Genomic DNA, 13,453 nt, shown 5'->3' with positions numbered 1-13,453 from the left:
GCACTGATTTCTCTGATTTATGATGAAGAAATAGCAGTATTGGTTGATTGGGAAGACGGAGGAATACTTCCATACAGATTTGAACCTTTGGCTGTAATCAATTTAGCCGAGCTTCGATGGTGGCGGAGGCCTTTTAGCCTAGCTTCGGCGTCCGGGGCTAACGGCTTCCACCACTTGAAAGCTCGGCTCGTGGCTGGCCGCTGGAGCTCGCTCGTCAGACTCTACGTCATTCACGTCTGAAGACCATCCGCGGCTACCGGTCTGGAGCTCCCCGGGGCCTTTGTTTATGCACTTATGTTGCGCATAGGCCTCCGAGTAGGCAGACTCCGCGTCATTCCGCCCGAAGAACCATCCAAATATTCAACATTACAGCCACAGGTTCAAATCTGTATGGAAATATTCCTTCGTCTTCTCGATCAACCGATACTGCTATTTCTTAGGCTGGGCATAATGGTGTCCCATGTAATCCAGCGTTTGGAACGGCACGGTACACATCACATATGCCCACGTAGATCATGTGACTCGCGACAGTGGCAGCCCACCTGAAAATTCGTAGTTTTCACTAAAAAATCTTCTCAAAACACAATTAAATGAGAGAGGATTTAACATCACATTGTCAAAATAGGGTACATATTACATGACCTATTGGATACACTGTTCATGCAAAGCACAGGATTTCCTCTATAAAGAAGAATAGAGCAGTGTTGAGGATGAAGACGGGCCTGGGGCCTCCAGGAGTGAGGTCTCCTGAGGTGATCGAATCAGTCAGTGACCTCATCCACTCTGACAGAAGGGTAATAGTGAATGATATTAAGGACTTTGATCTTATCTGTGGGAATAGCACACAAAATTGTCCACGATGACCCTAACTCAGGAGGTGCCAAAGACGCTTAGTGCAGCCCACAAACAACGGTGAGTCGAGTTGTCCTACAAGTGTCTTTCCTGCTATGAGAAAGATGGTGATGAGTTTCTGAAGAAAGTGGCACACGTGACTACGTGGTTGGCACTATGAATTCTAGTCCAAACAGCAGTCCATGCAGTGGAAGCACGCAGGTTCTCCAGTGTAGAAAGGAAGATGATGCTCATCATTTATAAGGATATGCAAAGGCCTAATCACCATTTCATTCCTTGAGAAAGGAAGCACTGTCAACAGTGCCAACTGCTGCGAACTGTTAAGGCAGGTCCAGAAAGACATAAAGAACAGACGCAGTAGTCAGCAGTCAGAAAAAGTCATCTTGCATCACGACAATGCAAGGCCTCATACAACAGGTCAAATGATCCAGATGATCAAAGAGCTGAACTGGGAACTGCTCCCTCAACCCCCTTACAGCCAGACCTTGCCTCTTCAGGCATTCATCAGTTTAGTCCCTGGAAAGTACTCATGAGAGGCAGGAAGTTTGAAAGTGACAATGAAGTCAAAAATGTTGTGAACAACTGGCTAAGACATCAGTCCAAAGATTTTTACGCTGAGGGAATATGGAAGCATTTGCACAGATGGGAAAAGTGTGTAACAGTGCTGGGAGACTATGTTGAATTTTTTTTTTAAAAAGTAAGTTTCTCTCTGTATTAGAAGTCCTTACACCGAGAAATTCACCTTATTTATTGAATGACCCTCGTATTACAGTAATATACGCCGCCAACCTGAGGTTCCTGACCAGGTTGCGGGAGTTTACCATTTTACAATAGTTAGCGTAGCATATTTGTTGCTACGGCACTATACATTAGAAATAGCTTCCCGTAAGTTTGTTTTAACTTAAACTAAAACAAAACATGTCAACTACAAGCGCTAGTTATACAGCCGCTTTAAAAGAAAAGTGTCATCACTCCTGCCGAAGAAGTGACCAACCCCGAAGTACCGTGGCAGTCAAACTACGTAGAAACAAGCATAATGGACACATTCCCCCCCCCCCCCAAAAAAAATGGGAGGGTGGACACAATTAAAATGCTAAATTTTTTTCATGCACAATTATTTAATGCAAACAAATGGTTTTGCACTAAGTTTAACTTAAACAGGGTTAAATAGTTAATTTATTCAAGACTGAAATACGAGTTAAACGTATTAATAAAACGTTATGCCATAATTTATTTTAATTGTTTGAGGGATCCTGTTCTGACAATTACAGGGATCAGGACAAGCGTATCCTGCGTTATATATTACCGCAACATTAGCACATGCACAAAGATTATCCTTAATGATTGTTGTCCATTTCTTTCAAGACAATACAGGTACAAACAAAATTACAAACCTATCAAAATAGAAATATAAGTAATTCCCAATATTTTGAGCTTATGGATAGCAGCAAATTGGTGGTGTGCATTGTAAATTGTAGAAGGGTTTTTCCAATTTTTTTTTTCATCAACTTTCGGGTTGCACATTATTCTTCAGGATGCATCATACCTGAGTAATTACAGTATTTTGTCAAATTCCACTTAGTTCTGTGACCACAAGGATTTTTTCCTTCCTTAACAGACACGTACCAACAATTTTGTCCATGTGTTTGTCATGAAAGAATTTAAATCTTGAACCACAAGTGTAGGATTAGGACATACAGTACCTAAGTGTTGAGTATGAAAAGGAAGGCAGCCAGTGATCCAGCCATGAGATTAATTTTTTTTCAAGCTGTGCATAGAGTCAAAGCATTGTTAAATGGTCTGTGTATTAATACAGACAGAGCCAAGTTCACCAATTGAAAAAGCAAGTGAGGGTAAAGATGCCGAGTTCGAGGTTTCCATTCTTCACGGGGAAGGTGCCTCAAATTCTTCAGTCCGCGAAGCTGTTCTTGGGGCCCTGACTGAGCAGGTATGTGTTCTAAATTCTCTGTCAGTACTCTTGGGCTCCTGTTGAATATCTTGACGCAAAATTTACACATCTGCAAGGTAAACATAGTTCACCCAATTGTTTTTACTTAATTACTGTATATTTCCCTAAAATATTGAGTTGTTCACAAAATTCTTAGAATTATTTTCTCATTCCTTATTTCCAGATTTTCCTCCCATATTATACGTATTTTTAAAGTAACAATGCAATTTAAAAGTAGAGGAGCCATATTAAACATAAATATGAGGAAATTTGCCAAAATTAATTACATTGATCTTAGACTTCCCAATATTTCAGCTCATGAAATGAACACAAATCGTCCGCAATAGTCTTAAACGATAAGGAAATATTGGGTCTGTCACGACCCATCGAGACGGAGGTAGGACCCAAATGCAGGAGTACACGGGAGACGCAGAGGTAATTCGTGAAAAACGTTTATTGTTCCACGGTTGCGGATCGGGCAGGCAGTCAGGTGCAGCAGCAGTAGTCAGGACGTCTGGCGTAGAGAGCAGGTCAGCGGGCAGGCAGGAGTCGGCACACAGGAGATCGTTCAAAGCAGGCAGCAGTATCAAAGGAGTCAGGTTTACGGGATTGGTTGGAGGACAGGCGGAGGTCGGTACACACGGGAATACGATCAGGGATACGGGAGTGCTGGAACATGCATGAACCGCAACGATCTGGCGCTGGACCAGTCGTCCCCATGGTCCTATATACACCAGGGTTCAATCAGCCAGCATGAGGCGTGGGTGTGTGCCTCCCAACCAGTGTGACCGCGCGGGCACCCACACAGCCAGGGCTGAACCGGCAGGATCATGACAGGTCCTCCCAAATTTTCTGGCTGTTTTAAGTTTAACAAATTCACTGATTGGCGTTATTCATTTTTAGAAGGTATTTTAAGCACAAACAGGACTCCAATAATGACATCTATATTCGAGTCACTTGATAGATGGTCCATTTCGCTGATGGGCAGAATTTTACATTTTAAAAATGAATGTACTCCCCAATCGCTTGTATTTGTTCAAGAATATTCCTCTCCCACATTCAAATACTTCTCCAGAAAGAAAACAATGTTCATCAACTTTATATGGAATAGTAGACACGCGTCTTTCCTTGTCGCTCTGATTTTTACCCAAGAATAGGAGTGGGCTTCAGTGCTGTTACTTTTGGGGTGGTCATCTGAGAACATTCTTTTATTATTGTGGAAGGAATCATGAGTCAGGGCGACATTGTGAAGCAACTTCAAATCGTTGACCTCACAGTTCTGAGGAATTTGCATGTTGTACTCGTTGCTGTGTGGGTTTTCTCCGGCCACTCCGTTTTCCTCCCACATCCCAAAAAACAAATTGCATCTACTTTTGATTGTGAGTCTGACTGTTGTTTCTTTATGTACCCTGCGATTGGCTGGCAACCAATTCACGGTGTAGCCCACCTCCTGCCTGATCATAGCTGGGATAGGCTCCAGCACTCCTGCGATCCTTGTTAGGATGAGCGGCTCAGAAAATGGATGGATGGAATCATAAGTATTTTCTCCTTGAGGATACCAAAGCAATCTTTTATTCATTCAGACGTTCAAGTATACGGTGCCGGGGGTGGGCGTTTTGCAGTATGGTATTTAGATGAACGCACATATTTGTTTGGCATAGTTTTACTCCGGATGCCCTTCCCGATGCCACCCTCTGGATTTATCCGGGCTTGGGACCACTGACTTGTGCCCCAATAGGGATGCATTGAATAAACTATTTAACAATGTTGAAGTTAAACTTTGTGCAGAACCATTTTTTCATTAAAGGGCTACTGTCATGAAATGGACGATTTTTAGTATATTAATGAAAAATTGGCAGCCAATATGGGCCCATGCTTTTTTTCTCCACAAAACATGATTTTGACGTATACACCTTTTTGTAACTCCTGCCATGAAAATCCTCTCGAGGGATTTGTTTTCGAGAAGAAGCAGGAAGTGGCGTGAAGGACAGAGGCCCCCCCAAGTGGACTCGTTTGTTTCCATTAGTTTTACCTCCGGGAAGGTAGCTTGTTGTTCCTTCGTGTTAGCCAAAATGCCGACTCGTTCCATTGCTGGATATTGCTTGAACACTCGGGAGAATGGATTTACTCTTCATAAGTTTGCAAGAGACCCGGTTCGTCGTGAAAAATTGATTGCACAGGTGCAGAGGACGAGAACTTCGTGGGTTCCAAATAACAGGTAGGTGTGTATACGGCTACTAAAAAAATACTAGTTTGGGGCGGACCACGTAATTGGTCTCTCATAACAGAACAAAAGATCTGCGTACGAAATATGTCTGTGTGCGTCGGACAGCGTCGGGCTGCTGCGTCGCTTCGCCAGCGAAAGCTGCACTTCGGGCTAGCAGACGGTGGCGGCTCTGAAGAACCCAGCCAAGAATGCCTCACTCAGCCGCGTGCGCGCATTAAAGACCACTGGCTCGACGGTGTTGTTCATCGTGTACTGCGGAGGCTATGAACAACCCCCTGAAGCAGCACGGCTCGGCTCCTTTATAAGCTACCACGGCACCAAAAATGAGCCACATCGGCTGAGGCGCTGTGTTCAGCTGTAATGCTTCTGCGAAGGCGACGCGTCGGGCTTTGCTGACAACGGCGGCGGCTCTGAAGAACCCAGCCGAGAATGCCTCACTCAGCCGCGTACGCGCAGTAAAGCGCCCGGCTCAACGGTGTTGTTCATCGCGTACTGCGGCGTCTATGAACAACCCCATAAAGCAGCACGGCTCGGCTCACTCAGCCGCGTTCGGCGACAACGCAATAAAGCGCCCCGGCTCGATGGCTATGAACAACCCCCTAAAGCAGCATGGCTTGGCTCCGTCATAAGCCACACCGGCCGGCTGCGATGATCCGCAATGGCTCATCTCTGCCGCGGAAGTGGATCGGACAAGGATGCGGTTTAGCCGGGATCACATATCACCTGAATATGGCTCAAAACAATAGTGTAATATTGCCCTGAGGGCTCGAAACAATAGTGTAATATTGCCCCGAGGCCTCGAAACAATAGTGTAATATTGCCCCGGTAACTTCACTCAGTTATGTTGTGTTCTCCTTTTCGAAAAGAGCTTCTGTGTCAAAAGGGGCGTGTTTGTCTCCCATAGTTAGGTTGCACTGCGTGTTTTCATTGGTGAATGTCTGGGTGACGTCACATACAGAGGATGCAGCCAAAACGGCGACCACTTGGATGTTGTAGAATGACACATCTGCAACTCTGCGCATGGATGACGCGCTCTCCGCTCACATTTATTTTTTTGTATAGACATTGAAGTGAATAATGTATGTGTTTTTCATTACAGTATCAATTTTAGAATGTTTATAGTGATGACACTTGGGCTTTAAATATTTGTGCATCAAACATTTATGCATCGTACACTTTTTCCACTAGATTAGACATCCTTGGACAAGCCTTCAAAACAAGCATCTGATTCTTCTCTAATCTTAAAAAGATCCACAGTGGCTACCTTTGCCCCATCGCTCTGGAACTCCTCATTTATGACTTGGTCCAGTTCCGGTGCCTCCTGCATTACATCATGAACAGTGGTCACATATTCCTCCTCTGTGCCACCCATGGCGTTTGTGAAGAAACATTTTTTTTTGAATCCCAAGAATCTTGGTTGGTTTCCTGTTGTTTCTTCAGTAACAACATCTGTGATCCGTACATCATGGCTGGCCTCACCACTGTTTTATAGACTTTGCCCTTCATCCTAGTGGAGACCCGTTAGGAGTCGCCACAGCGTGTCATCTTTTTCCATCCAAGCATATCTCATGCATCTTCCTCTCTAACACCCACTGTCCTCATGTCCTCCGTCACAACATCCATCAACCTTTCCTTTGGTCTTCCTCTCGCTCTTTTGCCTGGCAGTTCCATCCTAAGCACCGGTCTACCAATGTACTCACTCTCTCCCCTCTGAACATGTCCAAACCATCAAAGTCTGCTATCTCTACCCTTGTCTCCAAAACATCCAACTTTGCCTTTCCCTCTAATGAGCTCATTTCTAATCTTATCCAACCTGTTCACTCCAAGCGAAAACGTCATTCTCTTCATTTCTGCTATGTCCAGTTCTGGTTACTGTTTCTTCTTCAGTGCCACCCTCTCTAATCCTTACATCATGCCTGGCCTCACCACTGTTTTATAGACTTTGCCCTTCATCCTCGCGGAGACTCTTCTGTCGAGAACACCAGACACCTTCTGCCAACTGTTCCACCCCGCTCGGACCCGTTTCTTCACTTCCTTACCACACGCTCCATTGCTCTGTATTGTTACCCCAAGTATTTGAAGTCACCCACTCTTGCTATCTCTTCTCCCTGGATCGTCACTCTACCTCAACGCCCTTTTCATTCATGCACATTTACTCTACTCTCTCTCTACTACTTCGGCTAATCTTCATTTGTCTCCTTTCCAGTGTGGCTCCATCTTTCTAATTGTTCCTCCACCCGCTCCCTGGTTTCACTGCAAATCAAAATATCATCTGCGACCATCATGGTCCAAGGGGAATCCAGTCTAACCTCATCTGTCAGCCTATCTATTACTACAGCAAACAGGAAGGGGCTCAGAGCGGATCCCTGATGCAGTCCCAGCTCCACCTTAAATTCTTCTGACACACCTACGGCACATCTCACCACTGCTCTAATGTCCACATAGAAGTTAACATATTTATCATTTATCATAGAATTAACATATTTATCCGCTACACCGGACCGCAAGCTACAGAGGCAGCCGCGAGTCGAGCTTTGACATCCGGGGACTCCGCATCATTCCCGGCCCACCTAGCTTCAGTGTTCGGGGCTCACGGCCTGCACCACCTGGAAACTCAGCTTGCTGCATGTCAATTGAGCTTTAAATTCCTCCATCAAAATTAACTGCCTCAAACTGCCGATCTGAAACCCCCTTTGAACTACACCACCGATCAAACAAACAAAGTTTCTTTTTCCCTAGAAAATTCTACAAAGCGCTCATTGTCTCTTTTTTGAGTATTTCTAAATTTCTGACAGTACGCTTCATGCACTAACTCATAAGCTTCTTATCGGGTCTTTTTGACAAAACCATAATCAGAACTTTGATCTATAGAAAGGGCCAATATGCATCCTAAGCTTTTTTATAAATGCAGAGGGTGGTGGCAGGAAGGGCATCTGGTGTAAAACTGTTCCAAACAAATATGAGCATTCAAGAAAGACAGTTGGTCATGGTGGCATACCAGTGGAGGTATGGAAGCAATTTGGAGAGAGGTGGCTGTGGAGTTTTTGATCAACTTATTCAAAAGAATACGAGCGGGAGAGAAGATGCCAGAAGAATGGAGGAAAAGTGTGCTAGTCCCCATTTTTAAGAACAAAGGAGATGTTCAGAGCTGTGGAAAGGATAGACGAATAAAGATGATGAGCCACATAATGAAGTTATGGGAAAGAGTAGTGGAGGCTAGACTCAGGACAGAAGTAAGGATCTGCGAGCAACAGTATGGTTTCATGCCCAGAAAGAGTACGACAGATGCATTATTTGCCTTGAGGATGCTCGTGGGACAGGACAGAGAAAGAGCTACATTGTGTCCTTGTTGACCTGACAGAGTACCAACAGAGGAACTGCGGTCCTGCATGCGCAAGTCTGGCAAGGCGGAGAAATATGTTAGAATAGTACAGGACATGTATGAGGGCAGCTGAACAGCGGTGAGATGTGCCGTAGGTGTGTCAGAAGAGGTGGAGGTGGGACTGCATCAGGGATCCGCGCTGAGCCCCTTCCTGTTTGCGGTAGTAATGGATAGGCTGACAGATGAGTTTAGACTTGAATCCCCTTGGACTATGACGTTCGCAGATGATATTGTGATATACAATGAAAGCAGGGAGCAGGCGGAGGAACAATTAGAATGATGGAGCCATCCACTGGAAAGGAGAGGAATGAAGATTAGCCAAAGTAAAGTGAGGCTCCCGGGAGAAGAGATAGCGAGGGTGGACGACTTCAAATACTCAACAAGCAATGGTGAGTGTGGTCAGGAAGTGAAGAAACGGTCCAAACAGGTTGGAACAGCTGGCGGAAGGTGTCTGGTGTTGTATGTGACAGAAGAGTCTCCGCTTGGATGAAGGGCAAAGTTTATAAAACAGTGGTGAGTGTCACAACCCATTGAAACGGAGGCAGGACCCAAATGCAGGAGTCGGGAGATGCAGAGGTAATTCGGGAGAAACATTTATTATTCCAAGGTCGGGGATTGGGCATGCAGTCAGGACGTCGGCCGTAGAGAGCAGGTCAGCGGGCAGGCAGGAGTTGGTACATGGGAGATCGATCAAAGCAGGCAGGAGTATCAAAGGAGTCAGGCTTACGGGGTCGGCCGGAGAACAGGCGGATGTCGGTATACACGGGAATACGATCAGAGATACGGGAGTGCTGGAACGGGGCATGAACCGCAACGATTTGGCGCCGGACCAATCGTCCCCATGGTTATAGCGGGGCCAATCAGCCAGCATGAGGCGCAGGTGTGCGCCTCCCAATCAGCGCGGCCGTGCGGGAACCCGCACAGCCAGGGCTGGACTGGCAGGACCATGACAGTAAGGCCAGCCATGATGTACGATTAGAGAGGGTGGCCACCTGCTGGATGGAAGCGTGAGGCAGCTGCGGCGCCATCACCACCTCCTGGACGGAATTCGTGAGGCACCATCGCCACCTCCTGAACGGGCACGTGAGGCGGCTGTGGAGCCTTTGCCACCTCCTGGACAGCAACGTGGGGCTTGGAAAGTGGCTCATGAACCCCCACAGGTGGCACAGTGCTGTGTTGTTGCTCCCTTGGTGTTCGCCTTGGCACTACTGCATCATTGGGAACAGCCTGGAGCAACGGGCATGACAAGGTCCTCCCCCTCTTAACTGGAGGAAAATAGCTCACCTCATCTTGATCTGAATTCCCTCCATCCTCGGAACTCCAGCCCTCTGCACTACGTTTCGGAATCCTGTTCTTTGGGAACACGCACGATGAAGGCGCTCTGACAGGTTCATCCTCAAACGCCAATTCCACCCTTCTCCTACGACGGTTGCGCAGACGCCTGTCACCACCGCGACGTAGGAGTGATGCGGCTGCGGCGCCATTGCCACCTCCTGGACGGAAGCGTGAGGCGCTATCGCCACCTCCTAGACGGGAACGTGAGGCGGCTGCGGCGCCATCGCCACATCCTGGACGGAAGCGTGAGGCGCTATCGCCACCTGCTGGACGGGTACGTGAGGCGGCTGCGGAGCCATTGCCACCTCCTGGACAGCAACGTGGGGCTTGGAAAGTGGCTCATGAACCCCCACAGGTAGCACAGCGCTGCGTTGTTGCTCCCTTGGTGTTCGCCTTGGCACTACTGCATAATTGGGAACAGCCTGGAGCAGCAGGCATGACAAGGTCCTCCCGCTCTTAACTGGAGGAAAATAGCTCGCCTCATCTTGATCTGAATTCCCTCCATCCTCGGAACTCTAGCCCTCTGCACTACGTTTCTGAATCCTGTTCTTTGGGAACACGCATGCTGAAGGCGCTCTGGCAGGTTCATCCTCAAACGCCAATTCTCCTATGACGGTCACGCGGAATGGGAGTGCTGGAACGGGGTTTGAACCGCAACGATCTGGCGCCGGACCAGTCATCCCCATGGTCCTATATACAGCGGAGCCAATCAGCCAGCATGATGCGCAGGTATAGACAAGGGTAGAAAGAGCAGACTTAGATTGTTTGCACATGTTCAAAGGCGAGAGAGTGAGTATATTGGTAGAACGGTGCTGAGGATGGAGCTTCCAGGCAAAAGAGCAAGAGGAAGACCAAAGAAAAGGTTGATGGATGTTGTGAGGGAGGACATGAGGTGGGTGTTGGAGAGGAAGATGCACGAGATAGGCTTAGATGGAAAAAGATGACACGCTGTGGCGACCTCTAACGGGACAAGCTGAAAGTAAAAGAAGAAGATATATCAAAAGCTCAAATTCCACAAGCATTTCAATAATTACATCATGTTTAATGTTTTGCATTTGACTTTTTAGGAAGTTGGATGACAGAGCTAAAGAGCATGCCTAACATTTTCCTCTTGAGACCTATTAAAGCGAGTTGCTCCTCATGTTTTTGCGTAGAACTTTATCCTACATTATTTTTTTTCTATTACATTTCATCCATCCATTTTCTTATCCAATTATCCTCGCAAGGGTCGTAGGGAGTGCATGAGCCTATCCCAGCTGTCAACGGATAGGATGCAGGGGACACCCTGAACTGGTTGCCAGCCAATAGCAGGGTATATCGAGACAAACAGCTGCACTCACAATCACACCTCGGGGCAATTTAGAGTGTCCAGTTAATGTTGCATGTTTTTGGGAGGAAACAAGTGTGCCCAGAGAAAACCCATGCAGGCATGGGGCGAACATGCAAATTTCACGCAGGCGGGGCCAGGATTGATCTGAATGTGGCAAGTAGTCTGTATGTTGTGTGAAATTAAAATGGACTGCATTCAATACAAAATGTTATTTACCCTAACATTTAAAAAAACAGTACTGGGAAGCTCAGTTATTTTTCTGCTCAAGGGATACCATCAGAATATCATACTGGCCGATGCAAAATTTGTGGGGTTAACCCCGACTTCCTTCAAGACTATGTTTTAAATGTCCTTGAGCAACAGATTATAAGAAAATAGGGTCAAAATGCATTGGATGAGTGAATCCCATGTGCCATTTATCATTCTCTACAGCCGGACGTGTTAACAACCACCAGAGAGGAGAGGCCACAAACTCTTTTTCCTCTCGACACTAGTCAGCCTCACAGTCCACGGCAGCGTCAAGTCCAACAAGCCCAAAGAGACAACGAAGAAGCCCCAAATAGACCACCCTTCATTGGAGGGGTTCACGAGCCACAAGGTGATAGCTATACAGGCTCAGCCATGGTCATTATGGTGCTCACTTTGGCCCTGGCTGCTCTTATTTTCCGGAGGATTTACTTGGCTCATGAGTACAAGTTTGATTATGAGCTGTGACCTTTCTTATTACATAATTTCGGTACCAAGGCTGCCATTCCATCCTACCTCTAACACCATGAGCATCTGCATTTCCACCAGAGGTTCAGTAATCACTGGAAGATTTGGCTTTCACCTTGATCCACATTCCTGCAAAGGTGTCCCTGTCACTGCAGCATTGTTGGTTTATTTTTTTTCCATTCTGTGAATTTTTGCCCTGTCCTTAGACTAACCTGCAGTTTTTGCGAGGGTGTGTAATCGTGGATTAGCAATTATTCATTTTATGAACTCATCAACTGCTTATGTGTTTGTATTGATCAATTGGAAACCAGCTATTTACTTCCACTGATCCATGTCTTTTCAAGTGGCATGGACTGAGGATGTGGTATTAAACAGCAGAAAGGTTCCCCGTCGACAATTGTTCCAGTGGTTGATAAACTTTATCAAACCCTTTTTTGATTATGTTTATGAGTGCAACAGCAGTAAAATTTGCTCAACCCGCCACCCACAAATGACTGTTGTAGCTACTGTATCACTCATCATCAAATGCTTTCTGCCATCTTACCAAAATATTTGTGGAGGCGACCCTGTGAAGGTGGGTCTGGCCCATCTTGGCCTTGAAATTCAAGCTTCCGCGTAACTAATGATGAACAGATGGTATTAGATTGGACTGTTGAATTTGAGACCATCGTAGTTTTTGAGTTGAAGAAAAATGCACTGGAAGTTGGACAATTTTAGGCAAATGGCATTTGAAGTTGTATGTATATGGGTTATTTTCAAATAATTTGATCAGACCCCACTGAATTTCATTTTGAAAATCAACATTACTGATGAGTATTTGAATTGTTGGCATTTAACATTAAAAATAAAATGTTTCTTTGGGGAAAAAAGCCTTTTCACACTTTTAATGCCAGAACGTCTTTACCATTAGATCACAAATTAAAATTTCATGATTTGAAACATTTTCTGAAGGTGGTAATTACATTTTTAATTTTAAAATAGGCTGCAGGAGTTCTGTCATTTTGCTTAGGATGCCCTTTCCATGAAAACTAACACAAACATTCTTAAGTGTTTCTTTATTGATTATTTTACTTCTATGTGAAGTTGTCATTACCATTAATGCCACTGAAGGGAGCCTTGTGATTGCAATGGAATCTGAAGTTGCAGGATGTGGCAGCCATTTTGCATTCATTTGTATTCCTCTGGAACATCTTCACTATAATAGCTAGAATTGCAAAATTAGGACTTCAAGCATGGTGGTTTCAGCATCTGAGACATTTACATACAAAGGCATAAGAAAAGTTGCCAAATGCGCAAAGTGCCTACTATTAATCCTTAATTACTTTAATGATATGAAAAGTACCCAAATGTATAAACAGTATGTGTTGTGGTAATTTGTGCTGTGTTTTGAGAAAAGATGACACAGTTCAGAGTAATTGGCTAACACCATCTGAAAAAGCTGCTGATGTTCAATTGAGTTGGCTTTGCTCACAGCGTGTTTTATAGTTGTAATCTGTCAATACAAATTTTCACTCCAAATCCTTTTTTCAGTTTTGTTTTTCTTGTTACAATTGGATTTGCCCCGAAAACAACAACCCAGAAAGTCACTGTTCTGCTGGACGATTTTTCTTCTCACTAGAGGGCTGCAGGAGGCGACCCATTGGTTCTTTAAAAATTATGAGGGCT

The 13,453-nt window shown here is 45.4% G+C and overlaps 1 protein-coding gene across 12 annotated transcripts in view; it reads left to right on the top strand.

Moving 5' to 3' along the window:
• The window catches only part of ube2j1 (ubiquitin-conjugating enzyme E2, J1), a 54,285-nt gene extending 40,832 nt beyond the window's left edge, over positions 1-13,453 (top strand). For 5 of the 12 annotated variants that reach the window (XM_061813252.1, XM_061813256.1, XM_061813253.1 and 2 more), the window contains exons 7-8: positions 2,669-2,800; positions 11,507-13,453. In XM_061813252.1, the coding sequence (XP_061669236.1) occupies positions 2,669-2,800; positions 11,507-11,788 (414 nt within the window). In that variant the 3' untranslated portion in view covers positions 11,789-13,453. The remainder of the gene's footprint in view (positions 1-2,668; positions 2,801-11,506) is intronic. The other 7 variants (XM_061813250.1, XM_061813251.1, XM_061813249.1 and 4 more) reach the window with 2 other exon arrangements.

This window comes from Syngnathoides biaculeatus, chromosome 23 (assembly GCF_019802595.1).
Source record: "Syngnathoides biaculeatus isolate LvHL_M chromosome 23, ASM1980259v1, whole genome shotgun sequence".
In the NCBI taxonomy this organism is placed as follows: domain Eukaryota; kingdom Metazoa; phylum Chordata; class Actinopteri; order Syngnathiformes; family Syngnathidae; genus Syngnathoides; species Syngnathoides biaculeatus.
The sequence above is the reverse complement of the archived record's forward strand: the minus strand, read 5'-3'. Positions and strand labels throughout refer to the sequence as shown.